Raw genomic sequence first — 21777 nt, forward strand, 5'->3', positions numbered from 1 at the left:
CGCTCTCCTAGGCCCTCTTCTCCCACCGCAGAACAGACGGATGGGCTGGGAGGTCCCTGGCCTCTCCTGGCTCAGGCATTCTTCGCTTCTGGAACCCTTCATTTCCTCCCCTTTTTAAACTATAACCGACCTCCTACTCACTTCCTCAGCCTCCTTTCCCAAAGATTTGCTGAGCACCTACTGTGTGCTAGAATAAGCAGACAAGGCTGTGATATCATGAAGCTGACAATTCTGTTGGTCCTGGCATCCTTAGGTGCACCTGAGACGTGTCCAGGAGTGCCCCAGGTGTGTCCCAGTTGTGCCACAGGGTGCACCAGGTATGCCCCAGATGTGCCCCCCGTGAGTCCTGGGTTTGCCCTAGGTCTCCCTCGGATGTGTCCTAAGTGTGCCCCAGGTGTGTCCCAAGTGCGCCCCAGGTGTGTCCCTGGCCTCTTTATCCCCCTTTCACTCCTGTGTGGGGCCTCAGCCCTGGGTGTAGCTTGGGGGTCTCCTGCTTCCCTGTCTTAATCTCACCTGAATGCTTTGCTTGGCGTTTTGAATTTGCAGGCAAACCCCAGGTGAGGGAGGGAGCTGATGCAGAGCTGACCTCTCAGCAAGTGCCGGGGTTGTCCGAGGTCCTCAGAGCCAGCCAACCCGGGGGCACAGCTGCTTTCAGTGTCAGGTCCGTACAACGTCAGCCCTCACCTACTGCCTGGGCTCTCAGAGCGCCAGGTCTCATCAGCAGACACCCAGGAAGCCGCTCACCGCATCTCTCTCTCTCTAAGTTCCTATTGCAGCAAGTTTTCTTCCCATTGGCTATTTTTCTTTAAGATAAAAGTGAAATATGCTGGGGAAAGAAACCAGGCATCACTATAAATTAACGTTTCTCCTGGGGCTGCCCTCTCCCTCCAGTTTGGCCTTTGTTCCTTCAAGGAAACAGCTGGGTGGCCTGCCCAGCTGCCGGGGCCAGGGGGCTGGACAAGGCAGCTCTGAAAGGTTCTGAATCCTTGCGGCTTTGGCGAGGGGCTCGTGCGGGATCCGGGGGTTTGTCAAGACAGAGATGGTTTCAGAGGAGTCCCACAGGCTGGCCATCTAATCCTTCTGGGAGCGGCTTAGGGGATTGTCTTTTTCTGGCACCTGTTTGCCACGCCCCATCCTAGTGTGTCCCTCCCTAACCCCGGGCTGGGATTTAGCCTGAGCTGTGTCAGCTGAGCTCCCGGTGGGGGGCTCCTGGCGTGGCCCCCAGTTATCCTTATACCGGCCTGGACACCTCCCATCCCTAGAGCCAGGAACGGGCACAGGCCAAGGGCAGCGGGTCAGGCCCGCTCTGGACACCAGCATCAAGGGCTAGGCCATGGCCCTTGGTGCCTGAGCAGTGGGAGTGGGGCGCTGGGATGGATTTCGGGTCCTTGGAGACGGTGGTGGCCAACTCTGCCTTCATCGCTGCCCGGGGCAGCTTCGATGGGAGCAGCGCCCCGACCTCCCGGGACAAGAAGTACCGGGCCAAGCTCAAGCTGCCCCCGCTCTCCAAGTGCGAGGCCCTCCGGGGCAGCCTGGACCTGGAGTTCCAAAGCGTGTGCTTGGAGCAGCCCATCGGCAAGCGGCTTTTCCAGCAGTTCCTGAAAGCCAACGAGAGGCACGTGCCGGCCCTGGGACTCTGGAAGGACATTGAGGATTACGACATGACCGATGATGACCTCCGGCCACAGAAGGCCCGGGCCATCCTGGCTGAGTACCTAGACCCCCAGGCCAAGCTTTTCTGCAGCTTCCTGGGCGAAGGGACTGTGGTGAAAGTCCGGGAGGGGCCCGTGGCGAGCGGGGACGGCCTCTTCCGGCCTCTCCTGCAGGCCGCCCTGGCCTACCTGAGCCAGGCCCCGTTCCAGGAGTACCTGGGCAGCCTGCACTTCCAGAGGTTCTTGCAGTGGAAGTGGTTGGAGGCCCAGCCCACGGGGGAGGACTGGTTCCTGGACTTCAGGGTGCTGGGGAAAGGTGGCTTTGGGGAGGTGTCGGCCTGCCAGATGAAGGCGACTGGCAAGATGTACGCATGCAAAAAACTGAACAAGAAGAGGCTGAAGAAGAGGAAGGGGTACCAGGTGGGCAGCACGGCTGTGCCCCACGGAGGGCACGTGCTTAGATCTGGCAGGTGGGTGGGTGGGCTCAGCGGGCTGGGACGGCCCTCAGGCTCTCCTTCCGGCCGCCATGGCACCCCCGGCTGGCTAGCTGACCTTACCATTTGGACACAGAGTCCCTCCTGCGTTGCAGCCGCCGGCTGATTCCTAGTCCATCAGAGTCCCCTTGACTGAGTTAGTCCCATCTGTGCACAGCAGCCATGTGCCTGGCCCCGGGTGGAGAGGAAAAGGACTAACCTCCTTTTCCTGTGTGTGGCCTCTGCGGTCCTCCCAGCCTGTGGTGCAGTTTTCCAGATGCTCTTTGCACACAAACAGATGTGCTGACATCCCCCCTTGGAAAGTGGCCTTTGTATTTGTTGGTGTGGGTGACACTCCACATTCTGTCATCCCTGGTTTTCACCAACACCACAAAACCCAGTAGCAGTGTTGGGAGAGGCTGTCGGAAGATTGTTCTCTGACTCTTTACTCTGAATTTCTGGAACTTTCCCACGCCCTGGCTTTTGCTGTGACGCAGAGTGCAGAGGGAATCTAGCCAGGGCTGGTACCAGTCTTTTATGTGAGGCCGAGCCTGTGCGTGATGCTGGGTGTGGGCTGTTCTCCGAGCGCAACCATTTTCCAGGAAGGCCCAGACAAGGTCGCTCAGAGTGGGGTCTGCTCTTTAACTGGAGTCACGCCTCATTTAGGCAAGATGAGCGAAAGCTGCTTAGTGTCTTAGAATCCCATCTCTCTGCTGCACGTTGTGTCCTGCAAGCTTCTTTGTCCCTTTCCCGTGCACAGTACAGATTGTGTTGCGGGCGAACACAGCTTTTCCAGGCAACATCGTCTACCACCGAGCACCCCTCCCAGGTTTCCTGGATGGTGCTCCCCCTGTGGGACTTTGAGGGGAAGCAGTTATTCCTCCCTATAAGGCTGTCTGCCGGTAATTTTAATCCAACAATTAGAGCGCGACAGTCCCTTCTCTCCCGAGTTCAGGACCCTCCTTGAACTTAATACGAAGTAAAATCAACGCAAAATCTTTTCATGCAGTGGGGCTAGAAAGAGGCCTCTTCCAACATGAAGGATTCCTCCTTCAGAAGACTTTTCTTTTCCAACCACATTGTTAAAAACATGTTAAATGGATATCACGAGGTTTTAAAACAAAGATAGAAAATGAACAGAGATGCAGGGTGGCTTGAGATCTCCGCTATCCTCTGTTTAGAAGCCTGGCCAGATTTTGGCTGGAGGATTGGTTAGATGAAGGAAGGACGGGGAGGAAAGCCAGCACCGAACAGGCAGCCAGGGGCCACACTGGGATCCTCAGCTGACATTGTGAAGGCTGGCTGGCTGCAGCCCCCTTGCTGGAGGCTCCAGGAAACCCGAAGTCCTCTGTACATGACTAATGTGTATGTTTGTTTCTGTTTAAGTTACTTGCAATTGCTTTGTGCAAACCACTTTTTTAAAAAAGATTTTATTTATTTATTTTTAGAGAGAAGGGAAGGGAGGGAGAAAGAGGAGAGAGAAACATCAGTCAGCTGCCTCTGGTAGGTGCCTCTACCAGGGGACCAAACCCACAACCCAGGCGTGTGCCCTGACCAGGAATCTAACCGGTGGCCTTCGCTTTGTGGGATGATGCCCAACCACCTGAGCCACATGGATCAGGGTGCAAACCATTTTTAAATTGTATTTGCAACTCCATTTCTAGTTTTTCGGAATGTTTTCTGGTTTGCAGAATTTGGTTTTTTGTGGCAATATCATGTCCCTGCCTAAACCTGGGTCCTTTTTTGACACCTTGCTTTTCAGGGTGCTATGGTAGAGAAGAAGATTCTAACAAAAGTACACAGCAGGTTTATAGTCTCTCTGGCCTATGCATTTGAAACCAAAACTGACCTCTGTCTGGTGATGACCATCATGAATGGAGGCGACTTAAGGTAGGCGGGGTTCCTCTCCTCTTCTGCATGGGAGCTGGGGCCGGGCAGGCTCGTATAGCTCAGCTTGGGAGTGGGATCTCTGGAGCCCAGTGGGTCTCGACATGGCTGTAGGCTCTTCAGGCTAAACACTGAAGTCCCCAAATGACTAGACACTTTACTGACACAACACAGGACTCTGAGGCCCTCCCTGTTCCCCCACCTTCCATCCAAACTGTGGTCACACTCTTGTAGTTGTGCCAGAACAGCATAGGCCTCCGCATAGTCTGCCTTCAGGTACCACATCTACAATGTGGATGAGGAGAACCCTGGCTTCCAGGAGCCACGTGCCGTCTTCTACACGGCCCAGATCATCAGCGGCCTGGAGCACCTGCACCAGAGGCGCATCGTCTACCGGGACCTCAAGCCTGAGAACGTGCTCCTGGACGACGAAGGTGAGGTGGCCTTCCCTGTCCCCCGGCCTCCCCTCCAGCTCCTCCTTGCCCAGCTGGTCTTTGTGGCCCCATGGGTCATCTGTAGGGGCATGGGCTGGTTTTGACAAATGCTTGTCAAAGCTTTAAGTGGCACCGGGACACTTAAGTTTGTTTATTGTTCCCTTAGCCATTTTGCAACAGAATGGCATTATCTCCAAATGCAGGTTTTTGGCTGGACTTTGATGAAATTTAGTGCATAATGCAGCATCTAGAGTTATGGGGAGTTAATCCAGGATGTCTATAGTGTCTGGAACTATTGGTAAACAGTTAATATTTTATGGCCAAATTCTTGCTCTGTCACTCTCTTCTTTCTGCCTTCTATATGAAGTCAAATTGGGATTCTTAGCAGAAACTAAATGGAGATTTAGACTTCCTCTATGTCCCTTTAGATTTTCCTCCCTTTCTGTCACCAAGTCACACAAATGAATGGGCTTATCAAAGGCTGTTGCTGCAGAGCTTGGGGAAGAGAAAGCAGAGGAGAAAACTGAACTTGGGTGGATTATGCTCCCAATTCAGGCTGCAGGTGGCATGTGCTGATGGGGCTCTTCAATCCTTTTGTAGTCTCTCTGGGGAGCAGAGGCACCTGGTGCTGAGGCCTCAACACCCCCCCCGCAGTGTGCATGTGAGTGTGTGAATGCACATGTGTGCATGCCAGCACATGCATGCACGAGTGTGTGCATGCGCGAGCATTTGTGTGCTTGTGTGTGCACATGTTCATGTGATCTGTGCATACACACATGTATGCATGTGTGCAAAGGCTGGCTCTTGGCTCCTGTGGGCTCCAGAAACCCCAGATGCCATTGCTCTGAGGAGCCGCACATGACCTCAGCCCATGTTTGCTTTTCAGGCAATATCCGAATTTCTGACCTCGGGCTGGCTGTGGAGCTGAAAGAAGGGCAGACCAAGACCAAGGGCTACGCAGGGACCCCAGGTAAGGGCCTGAGAGCAAGAATGGGAGTAGCCTTTCTTAGGGGGAGGAGTGAGGCCTCGGGGGTTCTGGGGGGTTCTAGGGGTGGGTGGCCTGGTGAGGGCTGGGGGTTTGTCGGGAAGCAGCTTCCTCATCCCTAGAGCAAATATTAAAACCGGAAGGACGGCTAGTGGGCTTGCACAGCTGCATCCGGAGCCTGCCCCTGCAGCAGTATGACCCCTCCCCACCTGAAAAGTCACTATTGGTTTTAACATGCTGCACCTTCTGTCATGAAGGCTTTCCATGATTTCTTGTTCTGTGTCACAGAATCCTCAAACCTTGGGCTTTGGGCTTTTCAGAGATTTGTACCTGTCACCACAGTGTCTGTCCTCATCTGTGGCTTTACTTAGGGAAGGGTCCAATCTTGAGTTTTCCAGATCCTCAGGCAAAATCTATGAAGTTCCACTCCTGGCATGAGTATGGGAGTGCAAACATCACCCACGTATTTCAGGGTGATTCAGACCATTACGAGAAAGCCCCAGAAAACTCCAAAGCCAGGATTTGAAATAGTTTGACCTCAAGGGTATCATTTGACCTTGTTTGCACTGAGTGCGAGAGCCCTGTCAGCCACCAGAGGGCCCCATAGGCTTGTTGTGGCCACTGAGCTGACCTGCAGCTTTACTTGGAACAGAGGGACAAAGCTTTCCAGGTGGGGGGTTTTCTTGATGGGCGCATGGAGGTGTGGCCTTGAGCTTCTGGGCTCTAGTGCAGTGCGTGACCCTCACACAGCTGCAGCAGATGCTGGAGTCAGAGTAACTTAGAAGGCTGGGCATCCAGCAGAGCCAAAGGGGGCTGCCTCTGGATACTTCTTCTTCAGCCCCCCTGCACCATTCCGGCCCTAGGCCCCACCTAGAGCCAGAGCCTATGAGCCTCTGCAATTGGACATAAACAAGAGACTCACCTTGGCTAGGGCTGTGCCAGCCCAGGGGGACACGCACAAGAGATATAAGGCTTGCTCTTTGTCCCCAGTGAGTTTCCAGCAGGGAGGGGGAAATGAGTCAATATGTGGAAGAATTAGTAACTAAACTGAAGTAGTATTCATTCACTCATTCATTCACTCAAACAACAAATATTTGTTGTTGGCTCTTGCTTTGCCCCAGGTGCCACGTAAGACCCTAAGGATACAAAAAAGATGCATCATTTGGTACTGGGTTGGGTGGGACAGACTAGAGGTGCTACTGAGTTATTTGTCACAGGATAGGATTGTATCCCTGTAGTCCGAGTGGCCTGTCTCTTGGGTCCCATTTTAATCTAGAGGTTGTGGTTAGTTGAACATATCTTTTTCAAGGAGTCTGAGCAGTCTGGACAATAATGTAATTCCCTGAAAAGCAGAACTGACAAAGGTATATAAAGGCCAGGATGTTCTTTGGAATTTGACTCCTGTATCCTCTTGGGGGGAGAAATGATTTGCAGTCACATCACCTTGGCCAGTGTTGTCAAGCACATCTCCCTCTTGGAAACTTGCCATGAGCACAGGTATATTGAAGGATGAGGAAGAATCAGAAATAAATGGACAGGATTAGCTTTGCTTGCCTCAGAATGTCTAAAGTCATCCAAGCACAGAAGCCGGTGCCCAGCTTATAGCACCTGCCCCTGGTCCTAGGGAGTGGCCCCAGAAACTGGCCTGTGTACCCTTCCCGCATGCCGCTCTGGCCTCTATACAGGGGCAGTCAGGGAATGGAGGCCTAAATCTTGCTGACCTTCAACATGTGGGGCTCAACACACAGCCCCAATGCCTTACATATATGGCAGAGACCTGGCATGGGAACAGATGAGGTCATGGTGGCCATCCGACCTGCTCCTGGAAGTTGGAACCAGCAAGACACAGACATCTGACAAGTTCTTATTTGCTTTGCTGAACATGACACTCTCTATCCAAGACAGGGGCATAAATCATGTGATTAGGAACATATAAGAGTCAGAGAGCATGGTATTTAGGTACAAGAAACCAACAGTGGGCTGCACAAGTGGACTCCAGGCTCCAAGGCCATCTATTTCTGTGACCTTGGAGAAGTTGCTCACACTGCCTCACCCATAAAAGGGTTGCAATTACCCCACATGGGTAATATTGTAAGTGAGAAGACAATGGAAAAATATCTTTAAAATAAGAGAGAAAATTATTTCCCACTAGAATTTTATACCCAGCCAAACTATCAGTTAAGTATTAAGGCAAAATAAGAGCATTTTCACATACAAAAGTTCTCAAAAACTTACTTTAGCACCCTTCCTCAGGAAGCTACTTGGTCAAAATTAGGGACTCAACCAAAAACTGGAATATCCAGGAAGGAGGACCCAAAGAGAGACAAAAGGTCAGAACGACAGGGAGATTCTAGGCTGCTGGTTGCACACGAGAGTGCATATTAGAGCAGGTAAGAAGGTTACAGGAGACTGCCTGATGAGGGTGAAATTGATAAACTATTTAATATATCAGAACATGAGAGATATTAGAGAATAGTCAGAGAATTTAGGATCAAACTGATAGTAAGAACATAGAGAATGAAGCAAATGAAAGAAAAGATAAGGTAATATGGGAAAACCTGTAAGAACATGTCCAAAAGGAAGTATACCTGGGGTTTAGTTTTTGGTTCAGTGGGGAATAGTGTGAGCTGAGTGTTGACCAGCCAGATGACGTATCAGAGAGGGAAGAGGGGAAGTGTGTGCATGGTAGTGGAGGAAGGTGGAACAAACCCTCAACTTCCCGAAAGAGGAGTCAACTGAAGAGGCCCGTTGGAACTGCAAAACCAGCAATATAAGCATGTTATTTAGAGGTATGGATATTAACTCCAAAATAACCAGCTAAAAGGATTCCGAGATGGAGATGAGGTGGAGGAGGAGGGGTCAGGGCATTATTATTTTTAAAAACAGTTCCTATAGAACTAGCTAATTCTTTATGAGCCTGAATAATTTTGATACAAATGAAAACTAAGCTATAGAAGGACCATTAGGTGGACTAATAGTGGGTCCACCTAATTACTAAATGATAACATAGTGGTTCAAAGCTCAGATGCCTGTGTTGAATCATTCTCTGTTAGCTATTATCTGTTATCATGAACAAGTTAGTTTCCTAATAACAAGGAAAAGTAATGGCACTACTTAGGAAGATTAAATGAGATCGATTTGCACTTTCGCTTGCCACACAGTAAGCACAGAATGGGGATCAGCTAGAATAAGTGCTACTAGAGGGTGCTGATATATGAATTCACATCAGTTGGGAACAAGGCCTCCTTGAGTGCCGAAAGCCCAGCCTTGGCGAGCACCCCTCAGCTTCAGCCTCAAGCGTGGTTCCTGGGACAACACTTCTCCACCCTCCCTCTTTGGAATGTCTTGGCTGAAATCTGTTCTTTTGTGCCTTTTCAGGAAGCATCTTGTAGTGCCTGTCTCTGCAACCCTCATGACCACACAGGTCACACACTTACCTGAGAGGCAATCAGGAGGCACCGTTCTGTCTGTCATTGTGTACCTAAGGGGACATGAGGCTTCACGCCATATGTATAGAGAGGTGGTTCTCCACCAGGGGCAATTTGCTCCTAGGAGACCTTTGGCGATGTCTGGAAACACTTTCAGTTGTTACAGCTGGGGGTGGGGGCTACTAACTAGTGGGTGGAAGCCAGGGATGCTACAGCCCCATCACAGAGGATTTTCTGCCCCAAATGTCATAGTGCGAGAACCCTGGACCAAATGCACATGGAAGCATCAGTTCTGTGCTCACCGCCATGCAGCTGCGCCTCTGAGTCCTCGCTGTGCTCTTGCCTGGCAGGTTTCATGGCCCCTGAGCTCTTGCGGGGTGAGGAGTACGACTTTTCTGTGGATTACTTTGCGCTGGGGGTCACGCTGTACGAGATGATTGCGGCCAGAGGACCCTTCCGAGCCCGGGGAGAGAAGGTAGGAGGAGGTGGCCTAGTCGGTGACCCTGCAGCTGTCCTGGGTTGACTCTCCTCGTTGGGAGGGGTATCATAGGAGCAGGTGTTGCTGCAGCTTAAATCTTGAGCCCTAGGCTTCTAGTGGTCCTTCATGGGCAGAAGAGAGGGGACACAGTGACTTCATCTCATTTGGCTCCCCACACTGAGGAGTATTTCAGCATGAGAGAGGCCTGAGCCTTCTCAAACGCCCCGCTCTGAGCGGCACTCAGCAGCCCTCCCCCTGCCTCACTGAGCCGCCCTGGTGCCGCTGACAGCCTTCGCGGTCTTCACAGCAGATGAATACTGAGGACCCTCTCCCACAATGCCAACATGCCACAGGCGCCACTTCAGACACAGGCGGTTTTTGAATGTCCTGGAGGAAAGTGGACATCCCACACTGCACCCTGACCCCTGACGTCCCACGCTCCCCGTTCCTTTCCTGCGCTGTCTGCCCCAAGCGTCTCCATAGACTGAGAATGAGGAGGCCGGGTGAGAAAGGAGGCGCTGCCAGGGGCCGGCTGTGAACTGCAGTTTTTAGACGCGCACCTCACCTCCCCACCTCAGTCTGTATGGATGTCACGCCCACCACTTCCTTCTGCCTAGCGTGTCCACCTCGGGCCCCAATCCCATCCCCCTACAACAGTGGTGGGAACAAGCTAAGTCTTCAGTTTTCTAAGGGCAGAGTCCTTACATGGCTAACACGCCGAGTCACTCTGTGTCTCTGCAACTCCCCCTTGAACTCTAGTAACCAATTCTCTCTTCTGACTTCCAACAGCTCAGAAGAGCAAAATGAGACAAAATGGTGAGGGTCACGATAGGAGGTCCCAGCTCCTACCTCACAGCTCTCGCTGACCCCACAGCCCCAACCAGAACCCCAGTCTCCAGAGATGTGCATAAGCTTTTGTGAGATGCCCAGAGTGAACCAAACACAGTCCATCAGTACCGGGGAACCCGACTCCATAATGACAGGAAGAGAGGAATGTAAATATACCCACAACATGAACAGGCGTCAAACTTGCTACGTTAAATGAAAGAAGCCAGACACTGATGGGTAACTCTGGATGATTTGACTTTAGGAAATTTTAGGAAAGGCATGTGTAATCTACTGTGAAAGGAAAAGGGTCAGTATTTGCTTGAGGTGCAGGTGGAGGCGGACTGCAGGAGGCCCAGGGGATTTGGGGGTGATGGTGGGGAGGGGCTCTGGAGACCGATCAAAGCCCTTCACTCGAGTCACTGAAGATGGACGTTGTGGTGTGTCAGTTACATTCTGTAAAGCTGATTCAAAACAAGGTGAAATAGATGCACCCTCAGGTTTCTATCCAGTTAGACGACCGCTCTACCAGCTCTGGTCTCTAAAGTTGACTTTTTATTTCTTGGTATCCTTTTTTTTCTCCAGTAGCTAAGGAATGGTTATATGTAAAGTGTCATGGTGTCAACCAGAGTTCTCTGAGCTATCCTGCACCCCAGCTTTGGCCAGTGCCTTTAGCGTTCCACTCCTCTCACTTGAGCCATTAAGCCATTTAATTGCTACTATGCTGGGAAGGGGAGCACGCTCGGGTTGCCATCGCCTCCGCTTTGGTGGGAATGAAGGGCTGGCTTCTTTCTGGGGGGAGCGCTGGCCCAGCCTGGGTAACAACAGGGGCTGTCCCATCTGGAGGCTGAGGTGCCAGCTCTGGTGACATTGGCAAGTTTGGCAAGGGTTTAACATGGTGTGCATCCCACTGTGCAGGTGGAGAACAAGGAGCTCAAGCAGAGGATCCTCTCAGAGGCGGTCAAGTACACAGACAAGTTCAGCCAGGCCAGCAAGGACTTCTGTGAGGCACTGCTGGAGAAGGACCCGGAGAAGCGCCTGGGGTTTAGAGATGGGACTTGTGCTGGGCTCCGCGTCAACCCCCTCTTTAAAGACATTAATTGGAGGCAGCTTGAGGCTGGTACGGTCGGCAGGCCTTTGGATCTGGGGCCCGCGGGGTGTGGGTCTGTTAGGTGACTCTTGCTTGCCTGATCCATCCTGTTGGCATTGTCGAGGCTTAGCTCAGGGTCAGCAGAGCAGCAACGCCTGGCCGATACTCTTCTAGTAGCTACCCTCTTACCCCCTGGTAAAGCCACCACCCTCTAGTACTCTGTTCATTCCCCACGCACACCAGGCCCGGATGCTAATGGATTAGGCATTTTGGGAAATCTGCCAGAAGTCAGAGAAGGTCGGACATGATAGGTAGGGAATATGCTGGCTTACTTCGATCCAAATCTGCTGTTTTGCATTGCCACACCCTGTTCTTTCTTGGAGCCCACGGTCCACGTCAAGGCTGGACTGATCAAGCTGTCTGCTTGGGAGAAATTCATTCATTCAATCAGCATTTGTCATCCAGTGTCATGTGCAAACTTGCGTGTGTGTGCGCTTGTGTACATGTATCTGTGAAAGAGGAGAGTCGGACACAGCCACATGCTCAGAACTTACAGCCAGGATATGTAAACATGTGACCAGATGGCAGGAGCCCCAGGGTGACAGAGCAGTGAGCAGTAGATGCCTCAGAAAGAGAAGTTACTTTCGTAGGGAAAGGTCAGAGCAGAGGCAGCTCCGGGGTGATCTGGAGATGGGCTCCATCCACCAGGAGAGCTGTCAAGACCAGCCCGGGGTGGGGTGAGGGTGGGACAGCTCTGAGAGATCAGAGCCGGGAGAAGCTGGAGCCAGGAAGTTAGTCCCGAGGTCACCGCAGTGGCCTGGCCGGCCAAGGACCAAGAGCTGAGAGGAGGGTTGGGGGTGAGGGGCGAGAGGCGAGAGGGAGGCAGGGTTAGTCTAGGTGGGGATCCTGGGTGACCTAAGCTCTGTATCTGGCAACTGGAGAGGCATGGCCCCTGAGCAAGTTAGAGAGAAAATCTGCTTTAGAAAGAAGATGAGGAGTTCAGCTCTGCGCGTGTTGGGTTTCAGGTGTCTGACTGGCTGATGGCGATTCCCTGGAGAGAGTGGGGGAGGCTGGCCTCAGGGTATGTCTAGGGTCTGCAGTGAGGGTGGACAAACCAGTATGAGGCGAGGAGACGATGTGGGACAAGAACGCATGGTCCTTCATGTCGGGGCTCTGTGGGAGATGCCCAGGACCCTCTCAGGTGTGCTGACTTCTTTGTTAGCCACCCAGACAGCCCTCCAGGAAGGGCGGCAGCAAGGCCAGGTGGGGAGCGTTCTTTGGCAGGTGGCTGTCTCCCTCCATTGTGTGTCATTCACATCTGTGTTTTCTGTCCTCCGACAGGGATGCTGATACCCCCCTTCATCCCAGACTCCAGAACTGTCTATGCAAAGAACATCCAGGACGTAGGGGCCTTTTCCACGGTCAAAGGTGTGGTCTTTGATAAAACAGATACGGAATTCTTCCAGGAATTTGCCACGGGCAACTGCTCCATTCCCTGGCAGGAGGAGATGCTTGAGACGGGCACCTTTGGGGAGCTGAACGTGTGGTGTGCCGACGGGCAGATGCCCGACGACATGAAGGGGAGTACTGTGGAGGAGGCCGCTCCCTCCTCCAAGTCAGGAATGTGTCTGGTTTCCTAGATGTGGAGGAAGAGGGGCCTCCCTCTGCAGCCGGCAGGGATGAATAGGCCTTCTTGAGTCAGGGGACCCACCAGTGGTGACAGGCACCTCCCCGGGCCAGGCTGCTGCTGTGGCCGAGCTGCTCACAGCATCGTCAGGAGCAAGGAGGCCCAGGGCCAGCAGGCTTCCCAGCCCCAGGGGTGAGGGGTTCCAGCTTGTAAATAGTCCACGTCTCTTGGCCCATTTCACTAAAAAAAATACACAACAATGATTCCTGGACAGAGTACCACCAACAATGCCTAACTGTCCAGGCTCTTGTGTGGACATGCAAGTTGGTGTTGGGCGGCTGGAGCAGATGTCTGCTCAGATGGGAGGATGCTCAGTTTGGGGTTCCTGGCACCTTAACTGCACCTTCCAAGACTCTGTCCTAGGCGGAGGCCTTTTCTTGGTTGGTCCAGGGGTTGGCAAACCATGGTCCTTGGTCTCCCAGGTACCATGAGAGAGGCCTGGACTGGGCCTTTGCCTGGTCCCCCTTCATACGCAGTTCCTCTTCCTCCTGCCACCTGGTCGCTGCCAGGCCCTGGGGATGGGTCGTCAGCTCTCCCTGAGTCCTCAGGAGAAGAGTGGATCTTGACAATCAATGGCTTCGGAGGGTTGCTGGCCAAAAATGAGGACCCAATTGCCTCCTCTTTGCTTTAGAGCCTATGCAGGAAAGAGAACCTGTCCCCTAAGCGTTGTGTGTGGCACAGGTGATTGTTAGGTGTAGACTCTCTAGTTCTGTGGAGACATTTCCAGTGTGTTCTGTAGTTACCTTATGCACATGAAGATTTTACCTTTACCTTGGACTGGTGAAATAAACCCTACCTGAATGATCCTTCTCTCCTGACTGTGAGTGTGGTATTGTAAAGGCACAGGATGCTCTGGAAGGGCCTTAAAGAGGCATCTAGTGCTTCCTGGTCTGTGATTTGAAACTACCACCAGGTACATGTCCCTGGCCAGGCCCAAGATGAGGAACCCGGGGGCTGGGGGACTCTGAACTATTGGCAGGACAAATTGCTGTATCCTCCCCTATGTCTGATTTTGTTTTCTAGAATGATACGCATGGATTTGGTAATGGCTATAAATTTCACTTCACTGTATTCTGGTGCAAGAAAGACCTGTTTTGTTTTTTTAAATTTTTCTATAGCCATTTATTCTCCACTATGTCCCATGGCCCTGAAGGGCCATTTAAGCAGCCCCAGCCACGTGGATGGAGGCCTGGCCCTTGCCCCCTCTGGCCACCATCGCCCTGTGCCTGTCCAGGGCCCATGGTGCCTGAGGGTGGAGGCCCCTCTTTTGTGTCCCCAGATTCACCAGCAAGGACCTTCCTGCCTTTATCTTGTGGTTAGATGGCCAGATAAAACACAGGATAAAAGGTTACATTTGAACTTCAGATAAGCAACAAATGATATTTTTAGTGTACATCTCAAGTATTGTGTAAGACAAACACTAAAACATTATTCATTGTTTTTTGGCTAAATCTGTCATGCCCATGACTTAACCTATAAAGAAGTAGTTATTCCACTGAATTCTTAGGTTCGTTGGAATATAACCAAAAACGCAACGTATTTGTGACTTCAGCTCTCTCCTGGAGCCTGTTCAGGCCTGGTCTTTTCCTAGTCCCTACCCCTGCAAATTCACACATAGGCAATTCAAAGTCCTATAGACACTTTATTTTAAAAAAACTTTTAAAACATAAAATTTCACATAGAGAAAACGAATCATGGATGCTCAGTCAATGGCCACACTGTGACACCGGGGGTGCCCCCGGCGGTGTAAGAACCGGGACGCTGCTGGCAGCCCACCAGCCCCGTGCCCCACCCTGCCACTCCCCTGCCCAGAGGTGACCATGTGTCCGCCTGCAGCCCCGTGAAGCAACAGCAATCGCAAGGCACTAACTTAAATGCCCCATCCATCCATGTGATAATCGGGGCTCAGTCACTTCTTTCCCTGCTGGGCTTGGGGGGACAGTCCCACTCTGCCCGCTGAGCTTACCTGCCCTCGCCGGGCAACCTCAGCTCCTGGCTTCTGGGGGAGGGAGGGAGGAAGATGGACGGGGCCGCTGAGCTGCCAGGCAGGTGCTTGCGGCCACTCTTCATTGTGTGTCTTGGGGAACTTCAGTGAGGGCATCTCCCAGGTAGAGTCCCCCTGGCCAGGCACACTCTGAGGGGCTTGCTTGTCCAGCAACGTATGACAGTCCTCGCTCGAGCTCTCTCCCACACTCACCGGCGCCCAGGGGGCCAGCTGTCCTGTTTGGGCTAAGGGGCTGCCTGCTGACCCTGACACAGCAGCACCCCTGCCCCGGTGCTGCTGACCTGTCTGGGCTTTGTGTTCACCCACGAGACACATCTCGGGACCCCAGAAGACCTGAGGTGGGGTCCTCTGCAGAAAAGCCTTCATCTCTGATCCTGTTTATGCTCCACGCTGTGAGCCGGCCACGGGTCCTCAGAAGCCAGGTGCAAAATCCCTCCAGGGTGGTAGGTCCTCGGCACCGGGGCATCTGGTCTCAGAGGTCTACGTGCCCTGGCTGAAAGCCTGATGAGAAATGTCTCACTTTTATTGTCCTCTGTGTGTGCGTGTGCACGCATGTGCATGTGTGTGTGTGTGTGTGTGTGTGTGTGTGTTGAGGGGTGTTTAGACAAACAATTGTGGTAAGAATGTCACCATGGTGTTTCCTTAGCAACCTAATCCCTGGGAGGATGGTCAGAATGGTGAAGGCCTTGGAGATACTTCAGTGAAAATGGTTTCAGGGAGACTTTTGTTTGCAAAACCAAAAAAACAATCTCTATTCAAATGGAAAAGGGTAACAGTGAAAGTTAAAAAATAGGGATGAACTCTCTAGGTTGTCATATGAATACTCATTGCATTCTTTCCCTTGCAATCACATACACTCACATGCACATGCATACACACATCGATACAAATGCACATACGCACATGCACACATACATTGCATGCACACACATGTACATACACATGCCTGTGTGTATACACACACACGCACGTGCGCACACACACACACTTTGCCTTCATCCTCATCTCTTTGTGGCTACCAGATTTTAAAAATTGCTCCCAAAGGCCCTGCTCATCATCAGACTTGGAATTTCAGTGCATCTGGATGTGCATACTTCTACTTTGTTCCTTGTCACGGCAAGTCTTGTGTTGCGTTATTCTGCTATTCACAGTAGCTAGTCAGTCCCCCCTGTTTATACAGATAAATTCCCTTTTTTCCAAACCCGAGTCATGTACTTGTTTGAGATTCTGCATATTTGAATGGATTCATGGCCTGTGAAAGACAGAGCCACCCTAAAAAGAGGGCACCCCAACCATGCAGTAGGCCCAGAAAGTTTATTGGGGTGACTCTAGTACAATATGGGGTGATATATGATCAACACGGTAGCTAACAAAAAAACAGGAGAGGTTGAAGTTAATGTGCAATAACTGGAAGTCTTCGGGTGCCAAGCATTGTATGAGATGCTATGGAGAAACACAGACGTTCTACGTCTCACTGTTTCCTGTTGATCTCTGGCCTCCTCAGTCGGACCTTAAGCTCTTCTAGGTGAGAGACCCGCCCTGGGCTTCTCTCACATCCTGCTGTGTCCACATCTGTGCCAGGTGCTCAGTAACCGCTTACCCAACTGGGGAGCAGATATTTCCTCTAAAACTTTGAATGACTTGACATTTGTTGTAAATTAGATTAACTCTCTTTTCTGTTCTTCCCCACCCCAGATTATCCATGAGGCACTGTGTCTGAGGAGCGCTGCTAACACAGACAACTCCAACAAGAACCAGGGTCTATAACATAATACCCCAGACGTCCAGGATATGAAGGACAGTCAGTCGTCCTGCCAGGAGCCAGGAAAGCCCCCACTGGAAAGAGAGGACAGAGTCCACAGTGCCAAGGCCAGAATAACGCAGATGTTGGGATCCTCTGATCAGGATTTTAAAGAGGCCATGATAAAAATGCTTCAGTGAGAAATTACAAAAAAGCTGAAGCAAATAAAAATAGAAAATCTCAGGAAAGAAATAGGGCAATGTGAGTGGGGGCAGGGTTTGAGTGGGAGGGGCTAGTCCACGGCTGTCTGGGAGGCGTGGGTAAGACACGTAGGAGACGCGTTCAGTTTTCCTCCCAGATCTGCACTGTCCTCTTCTTGGTCTGTCCCCAGGGAGACTGTGGGGAAACCTCACATGGAGCCCAGCCTTGTGCTCCCAAGGGTCCCACCAGGGTGACTGGAGAGACTGCTCACTGGACATGCGGGGTCGGTCTTATCACCCAAACATGGGCTACACGCTCAAAACTTGATTGGGTTATTTATTATATTCTCACAGCCAGCTGATTTTCTTCTTGTCTACAGTCTTTGTAGATTTGCTAAGTATGTAATTACCTCACATGAGCTCCGTCGGGATGAGCCCGAGAGAGGTTGAACACGCCTCCTTTTACTTTATAACAGGGTCCATGCCCTCCCGTGGGGGTTCAGACACACCAGTGGACCTCAACTGAAAACAAAACAAGCCTTACACCAGCTGATAGAAGAACAATTTTGAAAGATGAACCTCAATTTAAAAATATCAAATTAAAAAATGAATAAGATAGACACTCAGGTAATAGCCAATTTTGAATAAAGATACAAAGGCTTGATTTGATTTTATAAAAATCAAACCTCAGTTCCCTAGTTACAGTAGAAGAATGTTCTTCCAAGTTCAACTTTCTTACTTGTAAGATAAATAGGCTGAGGGATAAAGGTTATTAAAGGCTAATGCATTATGTGGGGTTTAATGGAAATGCGTGTGGAGCTCTATAGTCTGGCTTTCAACTCGCCCAGGCCTGGGTCAGTGCTCACTGTCCTGGTTCCTTGTCCTGTCCCTGTGGTTCTAGGTAAGCTTGGAGGCTGCTACCTTTCCCAGGCATGTCAATATTTAATATGCGCCAAAGGCAAGCGGGGCAGGTCTGCAAGGGGCATGGTCCTCTCCTCTCAACAGGGCAACCACCAGGCTGCTGAGCACTTTGCAGGTTGTTTGGCTAAACCAGGAGACATTGGACAAACCTGTGGTTGCAAATCCAAGGCCAGTAAGGCACTCTTGCTCCGAGAGGTAATCATGGGAGGTATGGGAGCAAAAGAACCTTGAAAGGTGAGACGTCTGGGACAGTTGAAGCTTTCTGCTTGGGCTCATTAGAGCGATCCGGATCTGGGAGATCATGGTTACAAGGCCTTCTAGCAAAACCCTGAGAGTGTTTTAATTTAAAAAATTCATGCCTCTGAGAACATCTCCTGTCTCGCTCTGCTGCCTCACCCACCTCCTCTGCGTGGACAGACAGGGAGGGGCCACCTGTCATTTCCCTGGTTGCCTGTCTACATTATTCATTCTCTGAGCGTCATCTCAGGGTTATTTGGTTACAGGAAGGAGTCGTGTTTTGCTGTCTGCACTCCACCAGCCCTCGACAGCCAAGAGCCAGGCTGTGTATACACACATTCCTGTGATGATTTTCACCTGCTCAAGGACCAAGTGGCCCGTGGTTCCGGAACAAACTGAACCAAACTCTGTCTATTGCTGACAAAGGCAGCCTTTGTGGCTCTTTTAATTCCTTTCTTTTCAGAATCGGTAGAGCCCATGTCCTTGTTGTAAGAACCTGTTGACCCCTATCAGCTCATATAAACTGGTTTTCCTGTCAGTCAGACTGAAGTGACAGGTCTTCCAACAAGTTCTCCAGCTGGCAGGGCAGGGAAGGTGAGGCTGCAGGTAGGAGAGGGGCGATGTGCCCGCATGTGCCCTGATGCAGCAGGGAGCAGGTGCAAAGTGGTGTTGGGAATTAATGTTAATTCAGCCTTCCTTCAGTGTGTTATTCCTGAGTGCCTGCCATGAGCTAGGCATGGTTTTAAGCAGGGAACAAAAGGGCAGAAGTCCTCGTCCTTGGTGAATTTATTTTCATAATGGAACTGAATAGGTGCAGCAGCCATCCCTGCATGCCTCCCCTCCCCGACACATGTGCTTTTATCTGAAAGAGGCAAAGAAGATCATATAGTCCCTGCGAAGGCCCTGGCCCGGCTCCCTGTCAGCTGCCCGGCCAGTTCTGGCCTCTGCAAGGACCGGGGCAACAAGAGGGGGTCTGTGTGCATCCCCTTCTTGGGCAGCCTGATCCTGTATTTTTAAATCATCCTGATTATAATTTAAGATATTAAATTCTAAATTCTCTTGTACTTCCTCTCTCTTCTTCAGGCTGGAGCCTGTGACGTTCATGTCTTCAGGGAGGGAGGCCTGGGGGACAGGCAAAAATCCCTACAAGTCTTTCCATCTTTGGCTTCTTCGAAGCCTAAACCCAGGTAACTGAGGGGACAGGCCAGGCAGCATCCAGAGTGGAGAGTCTATGCCCTGCTTCCCCAGCCAGCCTTTCTGCAGTAGGACTGGGCAGTGGGCCCACGGTCACCCAGAGCCCACCCTCTCACCTGGCAGGAAGGATGCGGAGGCACGCTGGCCACAGCCTCCTGGGCTCAGTGGCAGACAAAGGGGCAATTGGTAAGGACTAATGGCCGGATGTGCCTCTGTCCCACCTTACTCCTGCTTGACACTAAGACCATAACACTAGACTGAAGCTTGGGGCCAACCTGGTGTGTGTGCATGTGTGTGTGCGCTGACATGATCGTGTGGAGCCCACAAAGACAATGGGCTGACCCAAGACAGGGCAAGATTAGTCTCTGTTTGAAATTTTGGCGAGGGGGCCAGCCTCTCAGGTCAGTTCTTCCATGCTGGATGGGTCTCCAGGGACAGTAGGGGGTCAGGCTGGCTCTGATGCTGGGAAAAGTCTGCCACCAGGCATGAGCAATATGCAGGGAGACCGACGGGAGGTGTCACCAGGGCCCAGAATGGTGAGACTTAATAGTGATTTTCCAGGCCTCTGACTTAGCTTTGCTCCCGAGCCTCTGAAACTCCACCCACCCACCTCCATCTCCTAGGCCTGACACAAACACAACCCCTTCCTGGAACTGCTTATCCTCCACTTCTCTCCCTTAGTATCCTATCTGTCCTGAAAGCAGTGGTTCCCAATCCTGGCTGCTCACGGACCCACATCGGAACCTCAAATGTTCTCCCACCTACAGAGCCTCTGACTGAAGTGTCCTGAGCACCGGGGGTTCCAGGGGGAGGTAAATCGGAGAATCACTGTGCTGGTCCTCAGACCTTGATCTTTGTATGTGCAGGGCCACGCCCATGGGGATCCTGATAATTTTCTTATTAGGTAATTACACTCATCCATGCTGTTATCACCATCTGCTTTATAGTATTGGGTTGGCCAGTATAGGAGCTAAATTGTGTTACATTTTAAAGATAACCTGATCCCAGACTATTGCTCCCTGCTGTAAAAGACACGTTTCATTTTCACCAATAACTTTATTGATTTGGATATTTTGAGTATGTTAGATCTCTACTGTGTGAAATAATGTTGATTGTTGCCAATTAATATCTTGATTTGATTGCTATTAACTTCAACTGGCCTACCTGACCATGGAGCATTGTCCAGTGAGAAATTTCTAGCATGAAACTTCGCAAACCACATGTGGCATGTTCAATCAGTCATAACACCTTCTCCATACACTGAACAAATCTTTTTTTGTGTTTCAGTTGCATTTTTACCTTTCTTGAAATAATAACGCATAATATGCTGAAAATGTTGCTTACTCTCTTCCATCTTCAATATTAAAATGGCTACACAAAAATTCACCAATTTTGATAAGTTTTTTTAAATCACAATGATATGACAGCTGTCACAATACAACCTAACAAAATTGTTTCGAATGAAGTTAAAGACAACTGAGCGCTACTAGAGCACCATCTTACTGAAATAACCAAACAAACTTTTTGGCCAACCCATAGTGTTATAGTTCCCCCTATTTCTGACTTGTAACTGTAAAGTTCTTAAACGGCATGTCTGTATGATTTATCTTTGCAGCTCTTTTAGCATCTTACACATAGAAGAAATGAAATAAGTATTTGTTGACTGCATTAATACAAGTTTCAAATAAATATCTATAGTCAGGTATGCTTTTCCATTTGGAAGATGAAATTACGCTTTAAAATTGTACTGACCTGTTTTATATCTCATTTCTGCTATCGACTAACTACTTGACTTTGGAAAAATTATTTAAATTCTCCGTGCCTCAGTTTCGTCATCTGTGGAATAGGTATAATATTGTATGGCTTAAATAAGGCAGCATGTGAACAGTGGCAACCACAGTGCAAGGCATGTAAATAGGTGCTCAAGGGTAGGCATAGGGTAGTCCCACTGTCATCTCACAAGTCCTGCTTGATCAGCACCTCTGGGTGACAGCCTCTGAGGAGACTCAGTTGTTCCTGGGGCCTGTTGGGACCTGTGTTCCCATAAGAGAAGTCAAGGTAGGAGGCTCTAGGATGTTTTAAACATTTAATCTAAGCAGGAAGAATTTAGTGTTAGGGAGGGCAGTATGTATTTATCATAACTATTTTAATGCTATCGTCTCAATATCAATAATAATTTGTTCAGTCCCTCTGATTATCCTCAGACTGGTATAAGACACATTTCCTCATCTTCTCATAATTGCCTTTGTAAGAGCTAAATTACATTACATTTTAAAAATAACCTGATCCCAGACTATTGCTCCCTGCTGAGTTCAGTTTGCTACAGGCCTCCCGTGTCAGTCTGAGTTGGCATGGTATACCAGTTGCCAAATGGCATAATTGGCAGCAACGCACCTCACACACTTGGTGGTGGCATTGTTTAGGGTCCTGTGGCAGGGAGGGTTTCCAAGGGATAAATTCTAACCAGTGTCCCTCCCTACAGTTAGACACGCAGGCTTTGCAGGAATTCTGGATCTGCACTTGGTCACACCAATTAACCT

General features: G+C 50.6%; 1 protein-coding gene across 1 annotated transcript; it reads left to right on the forward strand.

Annotated features, from left to right (window-relative positions):
• Window positions 1-1373: 1373 nt before the first annotated feature.
• Window positions 1374-12892, forward strand: GRK1 (G protein-coupled receptor kinase 1). The gene is made up of 7 exons (XM_054565780.1): window positions 1374-2072; window positions 3888-4015; window positions 4289-4446; window positions 5333-5416; window positions 9210-9334; window positions 11081-11282; window positions 12594-12892. The coding sequence occupies exons 1-7, from the start codon at window positions 1374-1376 to the stop codon at window positions 12890-12892; spliced, it is 1695 nt and encodes a 564-aa protein (XP_054421755.1).
• The last annotated feature ends 8885 nt before the right edge of the window (window positions 12893-21777 follow it).

The sequence above is a fragment of the Pteronotus mesoamericanus genome, unplaced genomic scaffold, assembly GCF_021234165.1.
Source record: "Pteronotus mesoamericanus isolate MK-2021 breed Mesoamerican mustached bat unplaced genomic scaffold, CSHL_Meso_final contig_169, whole genome shotgun sequence".
Classification (NCBI taxonomy): domain Eukaryota; kingdom Metazoa; phylum Chordata; class Mammalia; order Chiroptera; family Mormoopidae; genus Pteronotus; species Pteronotus mesoamericanus.